The 27,412-nt window shown below is 48.5% G+C and overlaps 1 protein-coding gene across 2 annotated transcripts in view; it reads left to right on the top strand.

The window, feature by feature from the left end:
* The window catches only part of Col26a1 (collagen type XXVI alpha 1 chain), a 144,352-nt gene that overhangs the window by 49,164 nt on the left and 67,776 nt on the right, over window positions 1–27,412 (top strand). The window contains exon 3 of one of the 2 annotated variants that reach the window (XM_036172114.1): window positions 6,230–6,333. In XM_036172114.1, the coding sequence (XP_036028007.1) occupies window positions 6,230–6,333 (104 nt within the window). The remainder of the gene's footprint in view (window positions 1–6,229; window positions 6,334–27,412) is intronic. The other variant, XM_036172115.1, reaches the window with a different exon arrangement.

A 27,412-nucleotide genomic window follows, 5' to 3' on the forward strand; every position in this document is an offset into this window, starting at 1 on the left:
GCCATCTGTCCTGCTGGGTCCCTGCTTCTCAGTTTGCAGCCCCTGACTCCCTTCCTTGCCTCTCTTCTCTTCCTATCTGGCGTCAGGTGGAGGTCTCTCTTGAAAGCACGTGGTGAGGTGAGTTCTCTCACAGGGAGAGGTACTCGCTGCGGAGCTTGAGGACCTGAGTTTGCTCTCTGATCATGGTGGAAGGAGAAAACTGACTCCCACAAGTTGTTCTGTGACACACACACACACACACACACACACACACACACACACACCGTGGTATGCACACACACACATACACACACACTGTGGTATGCACATATGTATATACACACACCGTGGTATGCACACACACACACACATACACACACTGTGGTATGCACACACATATACACACACACTGTGGTATGCACATATATATATACACACACTGGTATACACACACATACACACACACTATGGTATGCACACACATATACACACACACTGTGATATGCACATATATATATATACACACACTGGTATACACACACACACTATGGTATGCACACACACTGTGATATGCACACATGTATACACACACACAAACAAAACTGGAGAAAGTCAGCATTTTCTTCATCACACCCATCTGCTGGTGGCTTCTCACCCTTCTGTGCCTGCCCTGTATATTATTTTTTGGTCTTTGGCCAGTGTGTTGGGTGGTTTTATGTCAACTTGACATAACCTGAGTCATCTGAGAGGAGGGAGCCTCAATTAAGAAAATGCCTCCATAAGATCTGGGCCGTTGGCAAACCTGTAGGGCATTTTCTTGATTAGTGATTGATAGGGGAGGGCCCAGGCCATGGTGGGTGGTGCCATCTCTGGGTTGTTGGTCCTGGGTTCTATAAGAAAGCAGGTTGAGGGCTGGAGAGATAGCTCAGAGGTTAAGAGTACTGACTGCTCTTCCAGATGGTCCTGAGTTCAATTCCCAGCCACCACATGATGGCTCACAACCATCTGTAATGAGATCTGGTGCCATCTTCTGGCCTGCAGGCATACATGCAGGCAGAACACCATGTATAATAAATAAGAAAATCTTAAAAAAAAAAAAAAAAAAAAAAGAAAAGAAAAAAAAAAAGCAGGTTGAGCCAGGCAGTGGTGGCGCATGCCTTTAATCCCAGCACTCAAGAGGCAGAGGCAGGTGGATCTCTGTGAGTTTGAGGCCAGCCTGGTCTACAGAGCAAATTCCAGGACAGCAAGAACACACACACACACACACACACACACACACACACACACACACACACAAAAGGGTGGGGGGAAAGCAAGCAAGCAGGTTGAGAAAACCAGGGGAAGCAAGCCAGTAAGCAGCTCCTCTCCATGGCCTCAGCATCAGCTCCTGCATCCAAGTTCCTGCCCTGCTTGAGTTCCTGTCCTGCTTCCTTCAGTGATGAACAGCAATGTGGAAGTGTAAGCCAAATAAACCCTTTCCTGCCCAGCTTGCTTTTGGTCATGGTGTCTCATCACAGCAATAGTGACCCTAACCAGGACAGCCAGAGTCTTACTATGAAGCCCTGGTTGATCTATAACTTGCTATGTAGACCAGACTGGCCTTGAACTCACAGAGATCTGCTTGCTTCTGCCTCCTGAGTGCTGGGGTTAAAGGTTTGCGCCACCAATGTGCCATTACATTCCCATCGCTTGCACAAAGCAGGCTGTTGGCAATTGTTTGCTGAGAAAGAATGACTTATAACCAAGCTCTCTCACAAGATGAGGAAGATGGGAAGAGGAGGGAGCTTGTCACTCTGCCCTGGGGACAGAGGTGCTTCAAAGAGGAGGGGACATTTGAGTTTCACTGTGAAGGGTCTTTGGGAAGAGGAAGGAAAGGCATTTAGGGAAGGGAACCTTCGTGAGCAAGACCAGGGGCAGGAAGTTTGACATAGGATAGGAGGGTGAAGCACCCTCAGGTTCCGTCTTACACAGGCAGGTGGCTCACAAATTCATGAAGCCTTCTGGGTATCCATCCAGGAGACAAAGTTGTCCATCAAACGGAGCTTTGGCCGGCCAGGCTGGCGAAACAGCGCCACCCACTGGTGGAGCCTGTGCCTGTCATTGCGGTCCACTAGGAGCTTTACAGAGTTCTGGAAGTCTGAGTGCCACCAGCCAGCCCTCAGCGTGGACTGGAGAATAGGAACCAGTGGGGAGCTGTATTGGAGGGACAAGCTCTCCCCCTGCAGTCCAGGGGCCTGAAAGCAGAAGCCTAGGGCAGCTTCTGGAAGGAAAAGTGTTCCCTGGCACAGGATAGCCCGAAGAGGATAACTGGGTCCTGGAAAGATTCCTCCGGCTCGGTTCACCGTGCCACGGACTTGTAGCATTGCTGCTGTGAACGTTTCAACTTAACATCTTCCTGCCTCGGTTTCCACATGCGCAAGCGTGGAACGATGATGGTCTCTACCTCTTGCCTTGTTCTGCAGGAGCGTATATAAACCGCCTGCCACAGTATTCCACTGGCTGTTACGGAATCTCGATTTACTGTATTAGGGCCAGTGATATGGCTCAGCGGGTAAAGATGCTTGCTGCCAAGCCTAAGGACCCGAGTTTGATTCTCGGTACCCACACAGCGGAAGGAGAAAGCCAGCCCCTGAAAGTTGTCCTGTGATCACTCCGTGTGTGCTGTGGCATGTGCACAGCCCTTTCCACACAATAATAATAATAAAGTATTTTTGAATGTTCTATATCATAATAAGCAATTATTTTTTGTGCATATGCAAATGCATTTGGATGTTGTCCACTTTAAAAAACAATTAAAGATTTTAAAAATTGTTTTTAATTAAGTTTTTGGTGTGTGTCTGAGTATGGGTATGTGCACATGAATGCAGGTGCCTGTGGAGGCCAGAGGTGTTGGATCCCCAGAGCTGGAGTTACAGGCAGTTGTGAACTGCCTAACATGAGTGCTTAGAATCAAACTCGGGACTTCTGGAAGAGCAGTACATATTTTTAATCACCGAGGCATCTCTCTAGGCCTTCACAACAATTTCAAAAGATTTATTTATTTTAGGTTGTGTGTATGAGTATTTTGCTTGCATGTGTATATATGTACCTTGTGTGTGTCGCCTCAGAGTTCAGAAGAGGGAGTCTGATCCCCTGGAACTGCAGTTATGGTTGTGAGCCGGGTGCTGGGAACTGAACCAGGGTCCTCTGTAAGAGCAACAAGTGCTCTTAACCACTGAGGTATCTCTCCAGCCCTCTGGCTGCCTATTTTGAGACAGGGTCTGGCTGGCCAGTGAACCTCAGGGGTCCTCCTATCTTTACCTCCCCTATTCAGGGATTACAAATGCATGCCACCACACCTGGCATTTTTACATGAGTGCTGGGAATTTGAACTCAGTTCCTTATGCTTGAACGGTGAGCACATTACCTGCTAAGCCATGTCTCCAGCCCTGTACTAGGATACAGACCGGCATCATCACTTAAGATGTGGACTCGAGTACCCCTGAGGGGCTCAGAGGCTGGGAGAGGAAGGGGCAGCGGGTGACACAGTGTGTAGAGGGGGCTGTCCCACCCCCAAGAAAAGCAGGGGCTTGCAGCGGAACCCTGGAGTGCTTATGAAACACGGCTTGGAGGGAATGTTCAAGAATTCCCACAAGCAGAACTCGATTTCTAAAATCCAATTTCAGAAATGGCTGTGATTTGTGTGTCCTGTCAACAGGGTAGCTCCAGATGCTGCTACCAATTAACTCGTCATTTCTCCATTTGCCAACTGAGTCACCCCCATGGCAGTGGATTTAAATATTTGTGAAGTCATGTAGTCTTCTGTGAAAGGGGGATCGGTGCAGACATGTTTGGGTAGAGAGTTGAGGCCACACACACAAAGCTGGGCTTGTGATCTTTGACTATACAGGTGTTGGGTTGTTTTTGTTTGTTTGTTTGTTTTTGTTTGTTTGTTTGTTTTTTGAGACAGGGTTTCTCGGTGTAGCTTTGTGCCTTTCCTGGAACTCACTTGGTAGCCCAGGCTGGCCTCGAACTCACAGAGATCCGCCTGGCTCTGCCTCCCGAGTGCTGGGATTAAAGGCGTGTGCCACCACCACTGGCTTTTTGTTTTGTTTTGTTTTAGGCGGGGTCCCACTATGAATAGCCTAGGCTGGCCTCAGACATGAGATCCTCCATCCTCAGCCTCCCCAGGTGATAGAATCACAGGTGTGCACCATAACATTGGGCTTGGTTTCATTTTTTAACATTTCTCTGTGTGCGCATGTTCTCCAGCGTGCATGCGTGTGCATGCATGCACACACCGGGCACACATAGCGGCAGAGACTGGGAGTTGGTTCTCTCCTTCCAATATGAGTCTAGGGGATTAAATTCAGGTCATCAGCCTTGGCAGAAAATGCCTATTTACCCCCATCATACCTTTACACAGGCCCTTCAACCTTACTTTTCAAGACTCAATCTGGAGCTCACTGCTTTGGGTAGACAGGTTTGGCCAGCAAGCCCCAGCACCAAGTGATGGCATCATGAGCACACAGCACCACACACTGGCTTTTTAATGCGGGTTCTGCAGATCAAACTTACATCTTGTCTGTGCACGGCAAGCACTTTCCTGACCAAGCTGTCCCCTCAGCCCTGCTTTTAACCTTCTTGACGCATCTAGGAGTTTGAATTGAGGAAGGATTCTACTGTGGCTGCCCAAGTTTTAATTGAAATGCATTTGCTGAGGGGGGGCACCTGCTCCTACCACAGTACAACCCCAATATTCCTTAAGAACGTAAGACACTTCCCCACAAGAGCTGGATGCATTTGGGGAGCTAGAGAAAGGAAGGGATGAGCGGGGTCCGTGGTCCACGCGTGGGTGAGTGTCCTAGTTAGGGCTCTATTGCTGTGATAAAACACCATGGCCCAACAGGCAAGGTGGGGAGGAAAGGGTTTCTTTGGTTTTCACTTCCGCATTGCTGTTCATCATTGAAGGAAGTCAGGACAGGAACTCAGGCAGGGCAGGAACCTGGAGGCAGGAACTAATGCAGAGGCCATGGAGGAATACTGCTTACTGGCTTGCTTCCCAGGGTTTGCTCAGCCAACCTTCTTATAGAACCCAGGACCACCAGCCCAGGGATGGCACCACCCACCATGGGCTGGGCCCTCCCCCCATTGATCACTAAATGAGAAAATGCCTTACAGCTGGATCTCATCAAATCATTTCCTCAACTGAGGCTCCTTCCTCTCTGATGACTCCAGCTTGTGTCAAGCTGACACACAGAACCAGCCTGTACAGTGAGCAGTACAGATACACAGGGGTAGAGGCCAGAAGACTGCACGTTTAAGGCCAGCCTAGGCAACTTAGTAAGACCCTGTCTTAAAGAGAGGGCTGAGGGTGTTTGGTGGTAGAACACCTGCCTAGAATCCCCCAGTGAGGGGCTGGGGTGTGGCTCAGTGGTAGAGCATCTGCCTAGAATCCCCCAGTGAGGGGCTGGGGTGTGGCTCAGTGGTAGAGCACCTACCTAGAATCCTCCAGTGAGAGGCTGGGGCGTGGCTCAGTGGTAGAGCATCTGCCTAGAATCCCCCAGTGAGGGGCTGAGGTGTGGCTCAGTGGTAGAGCCCCTGCCTAGAATCCCCCAGTGAGGGGCTGGGGTGTGGCTCAGTGGTAGAGCCCCTGCCTAGAATCCCCCAGTGAGGGGCTGGGGTGTGGCTCAGTGGTAGAGCCCCTGCCTAGAATCCCCCAGTGAGGAGCTGGGGTGTGGCTCAGTGGTAAAGTACCTGCCTAGAATCCCCCAGTGAGGGGCTGGAGTGTGGCTCAGTGGTAGAGCCCCTGCCTAGAATCCCCCAGTGAGGGGCTGGGGGTGTGGCTCAGTGGTAGAGCCCCTGCCTAGAATCCCCCAGTGAGGGGCTGGGGTGTGGCTCAGTGGTAAAGTACCTGCCTAGAATCCCCCAGTGAGGGGCTGGAGTGTGGCTCAGTGGTAGAGCCCCTGCCTAGCATCCCTCAGTGAGATGCTGGGGGCGGGGCATATCTCAAGGTGTTAGAGCACATGCCAAGCATCCTCTAATGAGGGGGTAAGAGAAAGCAGAGTAGTCTGGAAGAGTCTCTGATCCCTGCCTGGGTTTGCAGGGCTGGTGATTTGTCTGGAACCACAGAGCCAGTGAGCACAAAGCTGAGGTGACAGGTCCACTGTCCTGGCGGCTTCCTGAACTGGAAGTAGGCGCAGTGCCTCCGGCAGGCAGTCTGGGGTGGGTGGGCAGGAGCGCACGGTCCCTGACCTCGTCCTTGTGTTAGTTACAGGACTCTCATCAGACCGACCTACCGGGTCTCCTACCGCACCGTGACTGCGCTGGAGTGGAGGTGTTGCCCGGGCTTTACTGGGAGCAACTGTGATGAGGGTGAGTATGGGATGGGGATCTAGTTACCTAGGCTCTAGGGGCTCTGGGTGTTTCTGTCCTCACCCCCGACTGCCTTGGGCTGGCTGTCCCCCTTTCTATGGACTTTGAGAATGCAGGTCTTTATTTCCCTAACAACCCCTGAGCCCAGCGCTCTGGGTGAAGAGGTCCATGCTTGTGGGTCCTGACTTGGGTTCCTATTTACCTTGGTTGGATGGGGAATGGGGGAGTCTCATGAGTCCATTTCTTCTCATTCTGGCTCCAGTGCATTCAGAACTGGGGCAGGTACCACTAGCTATTTGTGGCCAAACAAATACAGATCAAGTTTAATTGGGGTACAATCAGGCAGACACCAGGGTGCCAAGTGGTGCCTGGCTTCCCTTAGTGTCAGAGCGAAGATGGATAGATGGGCCAGGCTCAGTCATTCCTTCCCAAAGCCTTGGGACCCTCGCACAGCCTGGCTTTGGTGCCCATGGGTGTAATGACTCTTTCTCTGTACCACCTGCTCCCAAACAACGACACAGAGACTTATTAATAATTATGAAAGCTTGGCCTTAGCTTAGGCTTGTCCCACCAGCTCTTATAACTTAAATTAACCCATTTATATTAATCTACATTCTATCACGTGGCTCATTACCTCATCTCTCCATACTGCTCAAGCTGCTTCCTTCACATCTGGCTGGTGACCCTGCCTTCTTCTTCCCAGAGTTCTCTATCTGCCCCAAAGTCGCCCCTATACCTCCTGCCTAGCTATTGGCCATTCGGCTCTTTATTACACCAGTCACAGCAATATATTTTTACACAGTGTACAAATATCCCACAACACATGGGGCTAGAAATATATTATATCAATAATATACACAAAAGGAATATACATATTATATATTATCTATAATAAATATTATGTATAATTATATATCATATACACGAAAGAATATATATATGTGTATATATATATATATATATATATATATATATATGTATATATACATACATACACATATGTAGGTAAACAAGGCCTTGTGCATATGTGAGGGTCAGGGGTCGACACTGGAGCCATGTAGCTCATTATTTTGAGACAAGGTTTCTCCCTGGGACCTGGGGCTCACTGATTAAGATATGCTGGTTGGTTGGGCAATTGAGCTACGGGAACCCCCCTGTGTCCAGCTCCCCAATGTGGAGATCACCAGTTCAACCAGCACACACAGCTTAGTGGCATTCAGGTCAAGGCTTTACCATGAGTGCATTTTTGATAATTTATGATGAGTGTATTTGGGCACCATCCTATTATAAGTCAAAAGGCCCGATTTATGCTCAGTGTTGAGGTGCAGAAACACCTAGAATGATGTCTTTCAAAGTAGCCTTGAGTCTCCCTTTGGCAAAAAAATCCAAACAGAGCCAAGAAGAGGTAACAACACAAAACTTGAGACCTTTTCGTGCTTATGGACCAATCATTCATGAATGTCAAGGACATGCCGTCTATGGATGGATGGCCTTCTCTAACGCCATTTTCAGTGGTTATGGGATATGGGAACACACATCATTTGTAACTAAACTCCTATTATAAGATATTTGAGTTGTTTCCAGTTTTTGCACAGCATTCCTGTGAACATCTTCTTTCATAAATGAAGGGAATTCCCCATATGCTTAAATGCACAAATGTTTATTTAGCTGTTTGTCACACACTCTCTCTCTGTATATGTGTATGCACATGTATGTGGGGTGCATAGCCCATGTGTGAGTGTGGAGGTCTAAAGAGGGCCCTGGGCATCCTCTACCACACACTCTCTCTCTCTTTTTTTTTTTTCTGGAGCTGAGGACCGAAGCCAGGGCCTTGTGCTTGCTAAGCAAGTACTTTACCACTGAGCTAAAGCCCCAGCCCCCCTCTACCACTCTCTGTCTGCTCCTTGAAACTTTTCTTTTTTCAGAGTTCATTTTATGTGCATGAGTGTTTTGCTTGAATGTGTGTCTGTACATTATGTGCATACTCAGTGCCCACAGAGGCCAGAAAAGGGCATCAGATCCTCTGGAACTGGAGGTCTGGACATTTGTGAGTGGACGTGTGGGTGCTGGGAACTGAACTTGGGTCCTCTGCAAGAGCAGCCAGTGCTCTTACCTGCTCAGGCATCTCTCCAGTCCTCTCCCCCTGCTCTTTGAGGCAGGGTCTCTCCCTGAATCTAAAGTTCATCTCTTGTGTTCTTGGTTTGACCAGAAGCCTACAAGCCCCAGCCATCTTTCCATCTCACACCTTTATGTATTTATTTGTTTGCTGGTTTGGGGATCCAAGGAGTTTCATCAAGGTTGCTTACAAGAGCATGGTAGGGGATATTTACAGGAGCATGGACAACTCACCAGAGGCCACAACACTGTAGAAAATGTGTCTCCTTCCTCCAGCAATCATTCACTGCCTATAGGTCTTTAGGGAGGGTGGAGGCTCCTGAGCGCCTCTGCGCTCTAGGATGGGGTCTGAGTTGGTCTCTTCAGGCAATCACACCTGACTGCTGCTGAGAGTCCAAGAGTCCGTCCAGATGCCGTACCACACTCACAAGACAGCCTTCTGGAACACCCCCACCTCCCTCCAGCTTTTCCTTCTTTTCTGTCTCCTCCTCCAGGGTGTTCCCTGAGCCTTGGAGGGGGTGACCCGGTTGATTCTAAATGGAAACAATATTGGCCTTGTTCTGGAGTCTGCCTAGATGCCCACCAGCAGATGAGTGGATGAAGATGTGCATGTATACATAGGGAGCTCTATTGAGCCACAAAGATGAATGAAATCGTGTCATTTTTCAGGAAATGAATGGGAGGGTGTGTGTGGGGGCTGAGAGACAATTGGTTCATGTTTCCTCTTACATCCTCTCAGAATCTAGATGAAATGGCATGTGTGTGGAAGCCAGAGGCTGATGTTGGGGGGTCTTTCTCAAGTTCTCTCCACCTTGTTTTCTGAGCCAGGGTCTGTCATTGAACTTGGAGCTCACTGATTCTGTTAGACTAACTGCCCAGTGTGCCCCAAAGATCCCTGTCTCTGCCTCTCCCGTGATGGGATTTCAGGCACGTTGCTGTGTACACCTTTTACATGGGTGCTAGGGATCCAATGTGGGTCCTCAGGCATGTACAGCAAGCAGTTTACAGACTGAGCCATATCCCCAGCCCTAAAAGAGATTTTTGTTTTGTTTTATTTTGTTTTTGAGATGGTTTCTCTGTGTAGTTTTGGTGCTTATCCTGGAACTCACTTTGTAGACCAGGCTGGCCTTGAACTCACAGAGATCTGCCTGGCTCTCTGTCCCGAGTGCTGGGATTAAAGTCATGTGCCACCACCCCCCAGTATCTAAAAGAGATTTTTTAAAGGTTCTGACTCATGCTGGACCTGGATGCTGGTATCTGCCAAAGCCAAGTGCAGGAGACAGCATTGAACATGAATATGGCTCCAGTCTTTCTCATCCAGTCTGATTTAAGAGTGTTTCCATGGGGGCGGGAGAGATGGCTCAGTGGTTGAGAGGTTCCGAGTTCAATTCCCAGCAACCACATGGTGGCTCACAACCATCCATAATGAGATCTGGTGCCCTCTTCTGGCCTGCAGGCAAACATGCTGATAGAACACTATATATAATAAATAAATATTAAAAAAAATTAAAAAGAGTGGCTCCATAAGGCTGGAGAGATGGCCCTGCAGGTAAGGGCGATTGCCATTCTTGCAGAGGCCTGGAGTTAGAGTCTCAGCACTCATATTGGGTGGCTCTCAACTACCTATAACTCCTGCTTCCAGACATCTGATGCCTTCGGGCCTCTTTGAGTACTCACACAACACATGCACACCCTCCATACACACACACACACACACACACACACACACACACACACACGTATGTATATGTAAATACATATCTTTAAAATATATGTATATTTACAATAATATACACACATACATATATATATATATACATACATACATACACACACACATATATGTATATAAAATAAGTCCCATGTCCTACAAACAGGTGTCCCTCCAGTTAGTCATGTTCATGTTCCTCACCTTGAATGTGATACAGTTTAGGACGATCTTTCAGCCAGGTGCTCCATTATTGCCCTTGTAGGGATGTGGAAACATGTCTGAAGCAGAAATCAAGTCAGCTGAGTCATCATCATCAAGCCAATGAGTGTCCAATACAGAGCTGGAACCCAACATTTTTTTTTTTTTTTGCTGTCCAGAATTTTGAAGGTCCAAGGAAATTTCTCCCAAGGTCACCCTAGCCGAAGCCTGGCCCGGGTCTGTCCCCAGTCTCCACAGCTGGCACTGCTCCTAGCCCCTCAGAAGCCAGATCGATCTCTTTTTGGATGTTTCTTGTGGTTGGAATATGATCGTCCTCCATGGGCTCACGTGTTGTAACACATGGTTCCCAGCTGGTGGCGCTGTGTTTGAAGATTGTGGGACCTTTAGGAGGTAGAGACTTAGGGAGGAAGTGAGTCACAGGGCTGGAGTCAGGATGTGGGGGGGAATGGAGTGGGCTTGAAGGTTTGTTGTGAAATTTTTCTCCCTAATGGGGAGACTAAGCAATATCTCCCCTACCCCATAAGGTCCCTGACAACAAAGCAAAACTCCATTCCACCAAGGTTCATCCTGGGGAACCAATGAGTTTGTTGGGTTTACTCACAGATCATGGATGAGAGGGAGGTCAGAGGTTAGAGCATGGGTGACGCTAAATCAACCTCACTGGAAGGTCTGTGCCCAGCATGGATGGTGGTTCCCCAGCCTATATACCCCAGCCCCTTCCCTGAGACCCCCATGGCCACAGGAAATTAAGGCAGAATTGGAAACAAATGTCTGCGGGGAGTGGCTGGAAACTCAGATGAAGGTCCAATGGCCCTCCACTCCACATTGTTCTTTGCGTAACGTCAGCAATCAACAGTCCCGCTGTGATGACCTTTTGCAAGCAAGCACAACTGGTCGTGTGAAGAAGGTGGCTGTTAGGCTCGGAGATAGTGCTGTGCACCCAGTTTTCAGCCCACTTCCTGTCTGCTCTCTGCTTCCTGTTCCTCTAAGATGCGAGGAGGCAGGGATTCCCAGCTGCTTATTCCTACCACCACCACCACCACCACCACCACCACGGAGTTTCTTGCTATCATGCCTTCCTCTCCTCCTCTCTGGATGACTGTACCTCTTGAGCCGGAATAGACCCCTCCTGTCGTAAAGAGCTCCCAGTCAGGTATTTGGTCCCCGCAACCAGAAAAGTAACTAAGAGAGTGTTGGAGGGATTTTGACAAGGGACTCAACCAGCAGGAGGCAAATTTAACTTAAGTGTGGAATTGTTCTCTTTTTCCTTTCTTTGTTTCCAGCTGGAAATAAATCTAGGACGGGCAAGAAATGAATCCCCAGGGTCCCTTTAGGGGCAAGGAAAGCCTGCGGCAGAGGGGTTTAGCTAGCGCATTCAAGCATGGAGCTGATTGATTTGAGTCCAGAGGAGACTGCCCTTTCACCCCGCTCATACACTCTGTGTATGAGCCTGTTTATATTTTGAATGGCTGAGGGTTCAAAGCCAGAAGGAATTCTCCTGGGAGGGGCTGAGGCCACCCCTAGCCAATCTGCAGAGCTCAGAATTTTAGGGGATTCCCAGTGAATCTGAGGAGGTCTTTACGCCTTGTCTTCCACAGTCTTTAATGGCTGCCGTTGAGGCAGGGCTTGAGCAAGTGTGGCTGTTTATTAAAATGTATGGCGGACTTGGGGGGCTCCAGGTCCTGGGTTGGACGCATGTGTCACCATGATGAATGGGGACAGCTTGGGGTGCTCTGAGATGCAGGATTGCAAGATGTACCTGGAAAACTGAGTGGAGGATTCAGTGCTGGGAAAGGACATAACAGAACGTATGTTTGAAATGCTGCAGAAGCCACAAGAGGTAGAAATTGGTGGGTGGGGGTTCTTGAAACTCCAGGCTTGGCCCTCTGGCTTCCACTTATTTTCACAGGACCCTATTCGCCATACTTTTTTTTTTTTTTTTAAATTCATATCACTTTCCTTCTAGTTACTTCCCATTAGTGCTTTTTACCATCAAGAGAAGAATCTTCAGAGCTGGGGGTGTGGCTCAGTGGTAGAACACCTGCCTAGAATCCCCCAGTGAGGGGCTGGGGTGTGGCTCAGTGGTAGAGCACCTGCCTAGAATCCCCCAGTGAGGGGCTGGGGTGTGGCTCAGTGGTAGAGCACCTGCCTAGAATCCCCCAGTGAGGGGCTGGGGTGTGGCTCAGTGGTAGAGCTCCTACCTAGAATCCCCCAGTGAGGGGCTGGGGTGTGGCTCAGTGGTAGAGCCCCTGCCTAGAATCCCCCAGTGAGGGGCTGGGGTGTGGCTCAGTGGTAGAGCCCCTGCCTAGAATCCCCCAGTGAGGGGCTGGGGTGTGGCTCAGTGGTAGAGCCCCTGCCTAGAATCCCCCAGTGAGGGGCTGGGGTGTGGCTCAGGTGTAGAGCACCTGCCTAGAATCCCCTAGTGAGGGGCTGGGGATGTGGCTCAGTGGTAGAGCACCTGCCTAGAATCCCCCAGTGAGGGGTGTGACCAGGTCTTGAGCTCTGTCCTCAGTGCCTCAAACTCAAGCTACAAAAGCCAGATTGATTCCTCATCACCTTTTGTCCTGCCTCATCTTTGGCTCCTTGCTTTTCGTAAGCATGTTCTGCCTTCCCTGACTTAGGCCCTGGCCTTCCAGAATCTTCTCCAACCCCCGAGGCCAGGCTCCACCTCATTTTCTGTCTCAGTTATATCTTTAGGACTTTCGTTTCTGGGTGTGACTGAGTGGCAGATTTCAATAGAGAGTTGATTTCCATTAGGAGAATTTAGTTCTCGCAGCTCCTGAGAGGATGGACATGTCATGCCATCCTAGGACAGCCATGCGAGGAATGAGGCTGAAGAGAAATTCTGGACCAGAGCTGTCTGTGGACTTTTGCAGGAAACACAAGACGGGGCAGGATACGCAGTTGGGGTGTCAGCTTTGTGCATCGTTGGCAGTGTTTGGGGCTGGCTCTGGGAGCCTGGTACCTGGTGCTGGGGTAGGAGAAGAGTTGACCTGCCGTGTGAGAGTGAAGAGGATGATGGTTTGCTCAGGAGCGGTGGCCTTCTCAGAGTTGTTCTCCGCCTTTAGGAATTATCTAGCCCTGGGAGGCAGTCTGTCTCCAGGTCTGTGCGGTCTCTACTCTCCCCCAAGATAACAGAGCGACATAAGCCACAGAGAATGAAAAACGTTAGGCTGGGGGATGGAGAGATGGCTCAATGGAGAACAGCGGCTGCCTCTCCTGCAGAGCACCTGGGTTCAGTTCCCAGCACCCCCAACGGTGGCTCACCACCATCTGTAACTCAAGTTCCAGGGGATTCAGCGCCCTCTTCCGACTCCCTTGGGAACTTCATGTGTGTGGCTGGCTTAGATACATGCAGGCAAAGCATTCATACCCATAAAATAAAAATAAATATTTTTTTTAAAAAAAGATACTGCTTAATTTAAAAAGAAACAACAAAAAACAATGCTGGGCTAAAGAAATGGGTCAATAGGTAAAGAGCCTCCATTGTAAGCACAAGGGGCCTGAGTTCGATCCTGAGAACCCATGCAAAACCCAAAACCAAGCCAAACAGCAAAGAATGGGCACTGTTGAGCAGGATGGAGAAGGGGAGACAAAGGGATCCCTGGGTCTCACTGCCCAGCTAGCTTAGACTCCATGGTGAGTGCCAGGCCAGTGGCAGAGCGTATCTTGAGGCAAACAAGAACAAGAAAAAACTCAAGGTGAACTGCACCTAAGGAACGGCACCCACGAGTGTCTTCTGGCCTCCAGATGTGTGCACACATGTGATGGCCACTCAGTCTTCCTGCGGAATGCGCCTCCCTGTAAGATGTATCCTTCTGCTAACTCCCAAGAGCTGGAACCCAAATCCAGAGTTAGAGTCTTGAATGAGTGAATGAGCAAATGAATGAATGATGCTGCAAAGCCAACTTTCACACGCACGAGGTGATGTATTGGCTGCTTCCTCATTGCTGATAAACACAATTTAGAGAGAAGTGGTTTTATGTAGGCCCTTGCTTCAGGGGATAGAGTCTATCATGGTTGGGAAGGTGTGCCGATTCTTGGTTCAGGGGATAGAGTCTATCATGGTTGGGAAGGTGTGCCGATTCTTGGTTTAGGGGATAGAGTCTATCATGGTTGGGAAGGTGTGCCGATTCTTGGTTCAGGGGATAGAGTCTATCATGGTTGGGAAAGTGTGCCGATTCTTGGTTCAGGGGATAGAGTCTATCATGGTTGGGAAGGTGTGCCGATTCTTGGTTCAGGGGATAGAGTCTATCATGGTTGGGAAGGTGTGCCGATTCTTGGTTCAGGGGATAGAGTCTATCATGGTTGGGAAGGTGTGCCGATTCTTGGTTCAGGGGATAGAGTCTATCATGGTTGGGAATGTGGATTCTGTCTCTGATAGATCTCAGGGGTCCAGGAAGCAGAGATGGCTGCAGCCATAAACAGTGCCTGGGTATAACCCTGAAGCCCCCTTCCCCAACTGATGATCTACCCCGAAAAACGAGGCCCCACCTCCTAAAGGTGCCATGATCCCTCAGAAAAGCACCACCTCCTGGGAGCCAAGTCTTCGAACACTGAGCCTGCCGGGGACATCTCACCTTTAAGTGATGAGAAGTCTGAGGAAGGGATGTCCAATGACCTCCATCTGTAGGTGAGCAGCTGCAGGTTTAGAAAATGTTGGGGTTGGGGCATATCAATAGTAACTCAGTGGGAAATGGTCTCCCAGCACACATGAAGCCCTGGCTTCCATCACCAGGACCACATAAGCCAGACATAGTGGTACATACCTCTAATCCCAGGTGGCGGGAAGATCAGGAGCTCAGGGTCATCCTCGGTTACATAGCGAGATTGAGGCCAGCCTGAACTACATGAGACCCTGTTTGAAAAACAAAACAGTAACAAAAAACCCAAACAAAACCAGAAAGGAACAATGACAATAAGAAATGTTGGTATTATTTATGGGAGGTCCTGCTGAGGTTACTGGGGAAGTTGAGGCTGAGTGACGAAGACGCCTCTACTGCTGGCCCAGGTGAGGGGACATTTCACAGGACCTGATGCCGTGTGTGTGTGTGTGTGTGTGTGTGTGCGCGCGCGCATTTGTGTGTGGTGGTCAGAGGACGCTGATTGTCATTCCTCAGGTACCACTCACCTTGTTTGCATATGTGTGGTGTATGGACATGTTCTTTTTTTTAATTTATTTTGGTTTTTCGAGACAGGGTTTCTCTGTGTAGCTTTGCGCCTTTCCTGGAACTCACTCTGTAGACCAGGCTGGCCTCGAACTTAGAGAGATCCGCCTGGCTGTGTCTCCCAAGTGCTGGGATTAAAGGTGTGCGCCACCACCGCCCGGCTGTATGGACATGTTCAAGTGAGTGTATGTGTGCCTGTGTGTGTGGAGGTTAGAGGTCAACATCAGAGTCTTCATCCATTGCTCTCCACCTTATGATTTGAAACAGGGTCTCTCCCTGAACCTGGAGTTCACTGCTTCAGTTAGGCTGGCCGGCCAGTGAGCGACAGACATCTGCGTGTCTCTGCACCTGAGTGCGGGGATCACAGACGTACATCCCCACACCTGGCTTTTCACGTGGATTCTTGGGATCAAGCTCAGGTCCTTACAATTGCATGCCAAGAGGTTTACTGATGAAGCCGCCTCTCAGCCCCAGTGGCCATAACTTCAAAAAATTTTTTCGTGTGTGTGTGTGTGTGTGTGTGTGTGTGTGTGTGTGTGTGTGTGTTGTGCATGTATCTGTGCATCTTTGCATTTTTGCATGTGTGTATGTATGTGGAGGCCCAAGGTTGATATCAGGAATAGTATTCAATCTTCCTCCCACGTTGTTCATTGAGGCAGTCTCTCTCAATCAAACCCAGAGCCAGCCCATAATATACTAAGTCTCACTAGCCAGCTTTCTCTAGGATCCCTAGGCTGGAATTACAGGGGGGGCTGCCACACCCACCAAGCATTTTTGTGCATCCTGGGGATTCGAACTCTCGTCCCCATGTTTGTGTGGCAATTGCTTTAATCTCTGAGACATGTCCCCAGCTCTTCCCCACTCCTGACACCTCTTTCCTTAGGATCTCTGGTAGACTTTGTGCCCTGGTGAGGACAGAGGGCCAGTATGAGGGTGTGCGGGTGGGGGATAAGCCGAGGCCCCATTGTCTTATTTCACCAGACACTGGCTTGGAAAAAGAGCTCCTGAGCCTGTGATATCTCATCTCACCCTGAGCCTGTGATAACCCCATCTCATCCTGAGCCTGTGATACCCTCATCTCATCCTCAGCCTGTGATAACCCCCATCTCACCCTGAGCCTGTGATAACCCCATCTCACCCTGAGCCTGTGATAACCCCATCTCATCCTGAGCCTGTGATAACCCCATCTCACCCTGAGCCTGTGATAACCCCATCTCATCCTGAGCCTATGATGCACCCATCTTAGCCTGAGCCTGTGATAACCCCATCTCATCCTGAGCCTGTGATACCCTCATCTCACCCTGAGCCTGTGATACCCCCATCTCACCCTGAGCCTGTGATAACCCCATCTCATCCTGAGCCTGTGATAACCCCATCTCACCCTGTGTGAGTCTATGCCAGGGGGACCCTGGGTGTGCCTCACTGTCTGGTGCAATCCCATGTCACTCCAGGCTCTCAGTAGATGTCCTGGGGCTGATGGTAGGGTTCAGAGGATGTTAGTGTCCTAAGCCACTCCTCAGGGACTCTGGGCTGATTTAGAACCTGTCTGTATTCAACGGGAAGGGCCTTTGTGGTAGAGTATTTTGTCAAGTTGTTTTCGTTTTGAAACAAGGTCTCATGTAGCCCAGGCTAGCTTCAAACTCAAAACCCCACTGCCTTAGCCTCCTGAACACTGGGACTACAGATGTGTGTCTCCACCCCAAGCTTCAGAGAGCCACAGTCCCGCTCCCTCCTCCCTTTCTCTTTGGCTTCATTTTTGAGAGAGGGTCCCATGCATCCCAGGCTGGTCTCGAATTCTCTTTATACAGTTCTGTGTCAAGATGTGTGCTGGGAAAGACCGGGTGTAGGGGGAAGGAAGTCGAGCATATCCTTTCTGTTTCCGTGTGTGTGTGTGTGTGTGTGTGTGTGTGTGTGTGTGTGTGTGAGAGAGAGAGAGAGAGAGAGAGAGAGAGAGAGAGAGAGAGAGAACCTATGTGTGTGTAAGGCAGAGGTTAACTTCAGATGTTCCTCAGGCACCATCTACTTTGTTTTTTGAGAAAAGGTCTCTCACTGGGACCTGGGGTTATTAAGGTACGCAGGTCGACCAGAAGTCCCAGGGATCCACCTCTCTCTGCATCTCCAGCACTGGGAGTATAAGCCTGCACCACCATGCTCAAGTTGTTTATGTGGGTGGTGGGGATTGAACTCAGATCTTTGTTTTTGCCTGGCAAGCATTTTACCAACTCAGCTACCTCCCAGTTCCACCTATCTGTCTGTCTGTCTGTCTGTCTGCCTATCTATCTATCTATCTATCTATCTTCTATCTATCTAATTTATTTAATTTTTACAATGCTTAGAATTGAACTCAGGGCCTCACATATGCTAGGTAAGTGCTCCACCACCAAGCTGTATTCTTAGCCCTGATTTCCTTTTTTTTTGAGCTGAGGATCGAACCCAGGGCCTTGCGCTTGCTAGGCAAGCACTCTATCACTGAGCTAAATCCCCAACCCCCTGATCTCCTCTTTTATGGGGGTTCAAAAACCACATGGAGATGAAGCTCTCAGCATTTGGCCATGACTTGGGTCTCAGCTCGCAGCTTCTGCTGGGATGGCCCTTGGTTCTTACAAGACCCACAACTGGAGCTCAGACCTGCTGTGTGGGTAGACCCGGGAGGGGCAAGTTTGCTATAGTCTATTCCAGCCTCAGTTTCCTTATCTGTAAAATTGAGGCTGGGCAAGAACCTCACAGCCCAAATGTTTCCATCTCCTGATCCTCTATGACCTGGCAGAGCACCCCAACAGACATGTCTGCTGCTTGGAGTTTAAAGCCTGCTTCCTGGGCCTCTGTGGTAGAAAACAAGCAAGACCCAGAAATGGCTTTGCAGGTTGTGAAGAGCCAAGCAACTATGAGGGGAGCAGTCTTGACAATTCTAGATGCCCTTTCTCTGAAAAGGGCTAATGGCTATATGTGGCAGTGGAACCAATATCTTTTTAGATAAAGAAATAGGCAGCTTTATGTGTCCTTCTGGCATCAAATTGAACTGTGATGGTTAATATTCTTTGGCAGCTTGACAGAATCTAGAATCTTTGAGGAGACAGCTTCTGGACATGTCTACGAGGGGGTTTCTACATTAGGCTGATTGAGTTAAAAAGACCAGCCCTAAGTGTAAGCAGCACCTTCTGTGGGCTGGGAGTCCCAGATGGAGCAGAAGGAGAAGGGGAGCTGGAGCAATGGTTAAGAGTGCTTGCTGCTCTTCCAGAGGACTGAGGTCAGCCACACCTGGTGGCTAACAGTTGAGGTGTTCCAGGGCCCTCTAGGAGAGGCTCTACGTCTGTATTCTAGGGTATGGATTTGGTTTGTGGTTCCTGGTTCCCACAAGAACTCTCTGAATGTTATTTGAGATAGTGTCTGGCTCTAGAGCCTCCCCAGGGCTGAGATTCTAAGCACCACCATACCCATCTCTCTATATGTATTATTGTGCAACAGATGTATCTTAGTTAGAGTTTCTATTACTGTGATAAAGCATTGTGACCAAAAGCAACTTAGGGATGGAAGATTCCCCGCTCCTCAACTCCCCAGCTTTACAGCATATAGTCCATCATCTAGGGAAGTCAGGTCAGGAACTCAAGGCAGGAACCTGAAGGCAGGAACCTGGAGGCAGGAACTTATGCACAGGTCAGGGAAGAATGCTGCTTATGGTTTTGCTCATCATGGTTTGCTCAGCCTGTTTTCTTAGACCATCCAGGACCACCTGCCCATGGTCAGCATCCCCAGCAGAGAGCTGGGCTTTCCCACACTAGTCAAGAAAATGTCCCACAGACTTGTCTACATGCCAATCCCATGAAGGCATTTTCTTGATTACGATTCCTTTTTCCCATGTGACCCTAGCTTGTGTCAAGCTGGCATAAAAACTAGGCAGCACAATATGCAAGGATTAAGCTGGTCTTAACTATTCCTGTGTATCATAAAGATGCCAACTTTGAAGATGGGAGTGGGGTGGGGTGGAGGTGTGTGTGGGGGGCATGGCTCAGCACTTTTGCTTGTCCTGCAAGAGTAAAGACTGGACTTGGATCTCAAGAAGCTATGGGAACTAGCCAGACATCATGACATGCACTTGTAACCCTGATACCTGGGAGGCAGAGGCAGGAGGAGTCCTGGAGCTCATTGGCCAGCCAGCCTAGCAGAAATGGTGGGTTCCAGGTTCAGTGAGAGATCTTGTCTCAAAAAATAAAGTAGAGAGTGACTAAGGAAGATGCTCAATGCAGACTTCTGGCCTCTACATGCATACACATACTTGTATATATGAACACATACCATATATATTCTATATGTGCACATATGTAATAAACATGGCAAACAAGACGGCTCTGTGGGTAAAGGTGCCTACTACTGAGCCTGATGACCCTCAGGTCATCCTAGGAACCCTCACACTGGAAGGAGAAAATTCCTAAAAATTGTTCTCTGACCTCCTCATATGTGCCCTAGTACACACACACTCTATCTCTCCAAGTATGATAAATAAATAAATATGAATGTAAATATGAATATAAATATAAATAGGGACTAACGGGATGGCTCAGCATTTGAGAGCGTTACTGCTCTTACAGAGGGCCTGGGTTTGGTACCTAGCATCCATTTGGTGGCTCATGATTCTCTGTAAGTCTATTTCCAAGATATCTGGTGCCCTCTTCTGGCCTCTCCAGGCATCTGCACACATATAGTACACATAAAACTCATGTAGGCACACACAAGTCCATTAAAAACAACAACAACAAAAAAACCCACCCAAGATTTAAAAGATTCCTGTGTGAGCATTAGCACTGAGTCAAAAGTTGAAGGAAACCCTGGTATCCAACAGTGACATCCTGTGGTGCTGGCCTCTGATGAGGTCTCACATGGGGGGTCTTTCTCCTGTCCTCGGGCTTAGAGTTTTGTTCTAGTAATGCACATGGCTGAAAGACAGGGAGACCCGAACCTGGTGCCTGGAGTCTCACAGTGCTCACGTGTGGGTGGGTGGGTGTGCCCAATCACGGGACTGTGTGATTCCGGTTCCCATGAATCTTGTGTCTGAAGTCATGTCCCTCATGTACCCTCCATGAGGACATGGTACAGTCGATGAGGACAGCCTTCACCCTGCCAACTGTTCCACTGTTCCATTTATGAAGTGTGCCCACACGCTCTTTGGAGCCCTTAAGCCCTGGAATCCAAGGCTCAAACCCTCACACCTTCCAGCTTATGTGTTCCAGGGGCTTCTAGAAGAGTCTCTAGCTCTGTGTCCCAGGGAATGTATTTGGCTCTTGGTTCCTAGTTTGCACACGAATCCACTGAATGTTCTTTATGGTCAAATATTGCCTGCATTCCCCAATGTGGGTTTGGAATGTTCCAGAATTTCATGCCTCCCTCCGCCTTTTATAATACAATCGTTTATTGCCCGGGCCTCTTGTTCAGTACTTTCTTTACAACTTTGCAGTTTTCTTAATTGCTTGTGTGTTTGTCTTCCCAGCTGGTCCATCTCTGAGCTGTCCAGGAACTGTCTCTTTCTTTGTTTCCCTTTGCTGTTTAATTGTTATTGGGACATTCTCCTCTCTTCCTCCCCCCCCCCCCCCCCCCAGAGTACTGAGGGTTGAACTCAGGATCTCATACATGCAAACAAATGCTCTCCCACTGAGCCACACCCTCAGATTCTGACATGGGGATTCCAGGCAAGCACTTTACTACTGAGCTACACCCCGGCCATATTTAATGCCTTTTGACTTAACAGTATTTTCAACTTATGATGGATTTACTGAGATGTAAACTCACTGTAAGTTGAGGAGCATCGAGTGTATTTTGGCATGTGTGTCTGGGTGGGACACACAAGCTGTGCGTTTAGGGTGAGTGCATCAAGTCTGTGATGACTGTGTGTGTTTGTGTGTGAGTATTGAGGTGCCGTGGGTAAGCTTTCTCTGTAGTGTATGTGTAACAAGGCGTCGATGACCTCCTCTTGATGTGATGGGATTCCTCATAGAAGATGTGTCTAACTGTACCTGCTGGGTGTGTCTGGCCACTGGCCATCTGGAAGCTGAGCCGGGAGAACAGAGGGTGGGGACCAGACGACAAGTCAGTCTATCAATTCACACCTCATTCCCTGGTCTCACCATGCTCTCCATCCTTCACCATGGCTGGCGTCTTCCAGTAGTGAGCGATTTGCTTTTTCTCCTCTGCGGAGAGCCCAGTTTTCTGCCTAAGGAGAGGACTGAACCCAGAGACTTCCTCCCCCATGAACCCAGTCTGCACTCAGTCCCTCTGTGTTCTCTCTCTTCAAGTCCGAGTACATGGCACATGCCGCCAGGGAGGGGGCTCTGTGGGGTCCAGAATTCATCAGTGCTTCCTGCTGCTGAACCAGGGCTGAACTAAATGATGTCCCCTCCCACCCTCCCTCCCTCCTTCCTTCTCTCCTTCCTCCCTCTGTCCCCTGTCTCCACCTGCCTTCCTTCCTTCCTTCCTTCCTTCCTTCCTTCCTTCCTTCCTTCCTCCCTCCCTCCCTCCCTCCCTCCCTCCCTCCCTCTCTTCCTCTCTCTCTCTCTCTTTCTTTCTTTCTTTCTCATTCTGTCTCTCCTTTCCCTCTTCCCCCTCATTCTTTCTCATCCTTTTTCTACTTAGAGAAGCAGGTTGTTTTTAATAGTTTTTCCCCGTGTGTGTGTGTGTGTGTGTGTGTGTGTGTGTGTGTGTGTGTACGTGTGTGTGTGTGTGTGTGTGTGTGTGTGTGTACAACATTCAGCAGTCAATTCTCCACCATGTGGGTCCAGAGGATTGAACTCAGGCCATCAGGGTTGGCAGCTGGCACCTTTACTTGCTGAGTTCTGTCTGTCTCCACCTCCATCTGTCTCTCTCTTTCCTGTGTCACTCTGTAGACCAGGCTGCCCTCAAACACACCACGCTGTCTCAGCCTCTGAGCGTTGGGATTGCCGGTGTGCACACTGCAGCCACCTGCCTTCTCCGATTGGGCATGGTCAGCAGCCATTTTTTCTGTGGTCTGTTGTTTCTCTGTTGGATTTCTTTATCTTTGTCCATTTCTGTCTTTAAACTTAATCCCTTTATGCCACTTCAGTCGAGTTTCAGGAAAATGTGGTCGAATCTGCCATCTGTGCCAAGAATAGCCAAGAAGAAAACCCTGGAATGTCCCCTTGCAGAGGCAGGTCACCACACAAGGCAGGCGGGCACAGCCAGCCTTCGCCAGCCTCCTGACATCCTGATGGTAATATTAAACTCTTAATTTTTAAACCTTATGTAAGAAATATTTCTGAGCTAAGAAGCACATAAAACACCCCATAAAATACTCATATACCAACCGCTGAGATTAAATAACTGTTAGCATTATGTCATATTTGCTTCAATGTTTCCTTGACTTTGACTTTGAGAAAAGTCCAGGGCAATGTATTTTTCTTCTTGAGACAGGGTCTTGCTATGTCAACCAGGCTGCATAGTTATAACTGTAGTCTCTATGCTTTTTCCTTCCTTTTTAATTTAATTTTTTATTTAAAAAAGATTTATTTATTTTTATTTTATGTGGATGGGTGTTTTGCCTGCATGCATGTCTGCACACTATACATCCATGCAGCACTCTCAGAGGCCAGAAGAGGGCACTGGATCCTCTCCAGCTGTGAGCTGCCTTGTAGGGGCTGGGAATTGAACCCAGTTCCTCAGCAAGGGTAACAAAAGACATGGTTCTTAACCACTGAGCCCCATCTTTGTGCGTGGGTGCATGCTGCATACGTGTGTGTGTGTGTGTGTGTGTGTGTGTGTGTGTGTGTGTGTGTGTGTGTGTGATATACAACACCCCTGTGGAGGTCAGAGGACAACTTCAGGAACTGGTTCTTTCCTTTCAACATGTGGGTCCCAGGGGTTGAACTCATGTTCTCAGCCTTATCAGCAAGCTCCTTTACCTGCTGAGCCATGTTGCTGGCCCTTCCCTCTTTTTCCTTCCTAAACATAACAGTAACTTATGATTCATGTGTTCCTCAGGCTCAGTTTTGTGCCTTTGTTTCATATATAAATTTGTATAATTGAGACTAGCATGGTGTTACATGCCTGTAATCCCAGTAAGCGCCATGGTGGTAGATGCAGAGGATTGGGTGTTCAAGGTCATCTTTGCCTACACAGTGAGTTCAAGGCCAGCCTGAGCTGTGTGGGATTCTGTTTTTTTTAAAAAAGGAAGTTTTGCTGAAGTCATCTGTGCACAGCTTGGTTTTTTACATAAGATATTTGTGAGCTCCGTCCACATAGATTCCATCTCCTCTGTTTGATTTTATAGTATTCCCCAACATGCATACACTATGGTTTGTTTATCTGATACTTACAGAAAGGCAATTATTTTCATGCAATTGTGAGTTGACTTGCAGGGAATAACTTTGGGGTTTTCTTGAATTTGTTTTGAGACAGGGTTTCTCTGTGTAGCTTTGGTGCTTGTCCTGGATCTCACTCTGTAGACCAGGCTGGGCTTGAACTCACAGAGATCCATTTGCCTCTGCCTTTGAGTGCTGAGATTAAAGGTGTAGCCAACATTGCTTGGCCTTCCAAATTTTTTAAAATTTATGTTATTAAATTAAATGTTATTTATTCATTTGTGCATGCATGTGTGTGTGTGTGTGTGTGTGTGTGTGTGTGTGTGTGTGTGTGTGTGCATGTGCATGTGTGTGGGAACACATGTCAGGGCACACGTGTGGGGGTCAGAGAACAGGTGGGAGTCTCTTCTCTCCTTCCACCATGTGGGTCCTGGGGATTGAACTCCGGTCCTCAGGCTTGGCAGCAGACATCTCATCTGCTGAGCCTCTCACTGGGCCCAAATTTACTAAGTTTTGTGAACTCATAGATGAGAGATGTAACTCAGTTTGAAATTTGTGTTTCCCTAATACATCTTCAATTTTGGCTCCTTTTAGGCTTGTTTGTTTCCAAATTATTGAACTGTATCGTTGCTCTTGAACGATAGTTTAGCTGTGTATAAAACTCATGGTCAGAGGCTGGAGAGATGGCTCAGCAGTTACAGGCAATGACTGCTCTTGTAGAGGACCCAGGTTGGTTCACATCCCAGCACCCACATGTGGCTTACAACCATCTGTAACTCCAGTTCCAGGGGATCTGACACCCTCTTCTGACTTCTATTCATACCAGGCACGCATATGGTATACACACACACACACACAGACACAGACACAGACACAGACACACACACACACACACACACACACACACACACACACACACACATGCAGGTAAAACATTTCTACACAGAAAATAAAACAAATAAATCTAAAAATAAAAAACACCCTCTTGGTCTACAGACATTTCTTTGTGTCCTTTAGGAGACAGTGTGCCGTTATCTTCTGGCCTCTGTAGATGTTTTTCAGAAGCATTTTCAAATGGCTTTGGAGGCAACTCTCTTCCTCACTGGCTCATTTGTCAGATTTTGTCTTTGGTCTTCTGTAGATTCGAGATGATTTGTCTGTGGATCGATACATGTACTGATCTGTTTGGATCTCATGGCAATCTTTGAATTCCATGTCAGAAAGATGCTTCGCTGGCTAAAGGTGCTTGCCACCAAGCCTGATGACCTGAGTTCTATTCCCAGATCCTGAGTTCTATCCCCAGATCCCACATGGTAGAAGGAGACTCCAAGTTGTCCTCTGATCTCCACGTGCATACACACACACACACACACACACACACACAAAAAAAAAAAAAAAAAAAAAAAAAAAAACAATAAATGTAATAATCTTTGGAGTATGCATGTCATGGTACTGGGATCAAACCCAGTACTTGGCACATGCTGAGAAACTGCTCTGCCACTGAACTACAGCACAGCCCTTGTTTATCTGAGACAGGGTTTTGCTCTAAAACTCATGATCCTCCTGTCTCGGCCTCTGGCGTGCTGGGGGTACAGTTATGTATGCATCATGAAGCCCAACCAAGGATACAATTATTTTCACATATAGGTGGTGAGTGTGTGCACACACACGTGTGCATCTTAAGTACACGTGCGTGAAGCCCAGAGGTTAGCATCCGGGACCTTTCTCACTCACTGTCCACTTTATTTTTAGGGGCAGGGTCTCATACTGGACCAAGAGCTTACCGATTTGGATGGTCTAGTTAGTCAGCTTGCCCCAGGACCCCCCTATCTCTACTTCCTGGGTGATGAGTTACAAGCAGGCTGCCATTCCCACCCGGCTTTGGAATCTGAACTCCAGTCCTGACACTTTCACTGGGAGTGCTGTGTGCACTGAGCCATCTTCTCCGTCCTGGACACACTGTTTTTGAATCAATTATGCAGCTGAGTGTTGTCTTATAGGACCAGGTACATGTCTGGAACCACTTTCCAAAGTCAGGCACCAACCAGTTTAAGGTGTGAGTTTGGGACTTAGGGAAAAGCTCCGCCAATAAAGAACCCACCTTGCAGGCCTGGTGCCCTGAACTTCATCCTCAGAATCCAAATTAAAAAAAAAAAAAAATCTGCCGGGCGGCAGTGGCACATGCCTTTAATCCCAGCACTCGGGAGGCAGAGCCAGGCGGATCTCTGTGAGTTCGAGGCAGCCTGGGCTACAGAGTGAGTTCCAGGAAAAGCTCCAAAGCTACACAGAGAAACCCTGTCTCGAAAAACAAAAACAAAAATCTGGGTGTGGTCACTGACACTTGTAATCCCTCTCACAGGAGTGCGCCTGCACTCACATAAACTCACCCAGGAGACATCAAACTTCTCCGAGGATGTGGGCTTGAGAGCTAAAGGGGGCTGTGGCCCCTGTTTATCTTCCTTTGTCCCAGCCTGTTGGTATTCTTGTCCTCCTTTCCCATGGCTGCTTGCATCTGATAACTGCCTTGGTGACTTTCATTCATTCATCTGTGCCCCGAGGAGACCTACCTTAGTGTCTTAGTCAGGGTTTTGATTGCTGTAACAAAGCACCATGACCACAAAGCAAGCTGAGGAGGAGAGGGTTTGTTTGGCTTCCTTGTCCATCCGTCCATATTCCCGAAAGAAATCAGGACAGGAACTCAAGCAGGGCAGGAACCTGGAGGCAGGAGCTGATGCAGAGGTCATGGAGGAGTGCTGCTTACTGGCTTGCTCCCATGGCTTGCTCAGCCTGCTTTCTTATAGAACTCAGGACCAAGGGCCCGGGGATGGCACCACCCACAATGGGCGGGGCCTCCCCATCAATCACTAATTAAAATAAAAAAGCCTTACAGCTGGATCTTACAGAGGCATTTTCTCAATTGAGGCTCCCTCCCTTCAGATCACCCTAGCTGTGTCAAGTTGCCATAAGACCACCCAGCAGGCTTAGTTACTTTTCTCCTGCATGTAACAAAATGTCTGAAAATGTACCTTAAGGAAGAAAAGGGTCTGGAAGGTTGGTAAGCCTGATGACCCAGTTTCATCCCCAGAATGCACAGTAGATAGAGAGAACAGACTCCCAAAAGCTATCCTCTGGCCTGCACATGCATGTTGTGGTATGAACACACACACACACACACACACACACACACACACACACACACACACCCTACATCATAACACCATACATACATACATCATGGAAATACAGGTTGATTTTGGCTCCCATTTTGAGGGTACAGTCCAGCACAGTGGGACTGCACAGTGGCAAAAGTGAGAGGCTGCTCCTCACGTTGTGTCCACGGTCAGGAAGCAGAGAGAGGAATGCTGCTCCCCAACTCACTGCCTCCTTTTATGCAGCTCAGATCGCCAGCCCATATTTAAGATGTATCTTCCCACTTTAACTGACTATTCTATTTAATTTTGTAAAATTAAAAAAAAATTACCTGTCTTTTTATTTGTGCGTGTGTGTCTGCACATGTGCATCTGTGGGGGTCAGAGGACAACTTATGGGAGTCGATTCTCTCC

This window comes from Onychomys torridus, chromosome 22 (genome assembly GCF_903995425.1).
Source record: "Onychomys torridus chromosome 22, mOncTor1.1, whole genome shotgun sequence".
Classification (NCBI taxonomy): Eukaryota; Metazoa; Chordata; class Mammalia; order Rodentia; family Cricetidae; genus Onychomys; species Onychomys torridus.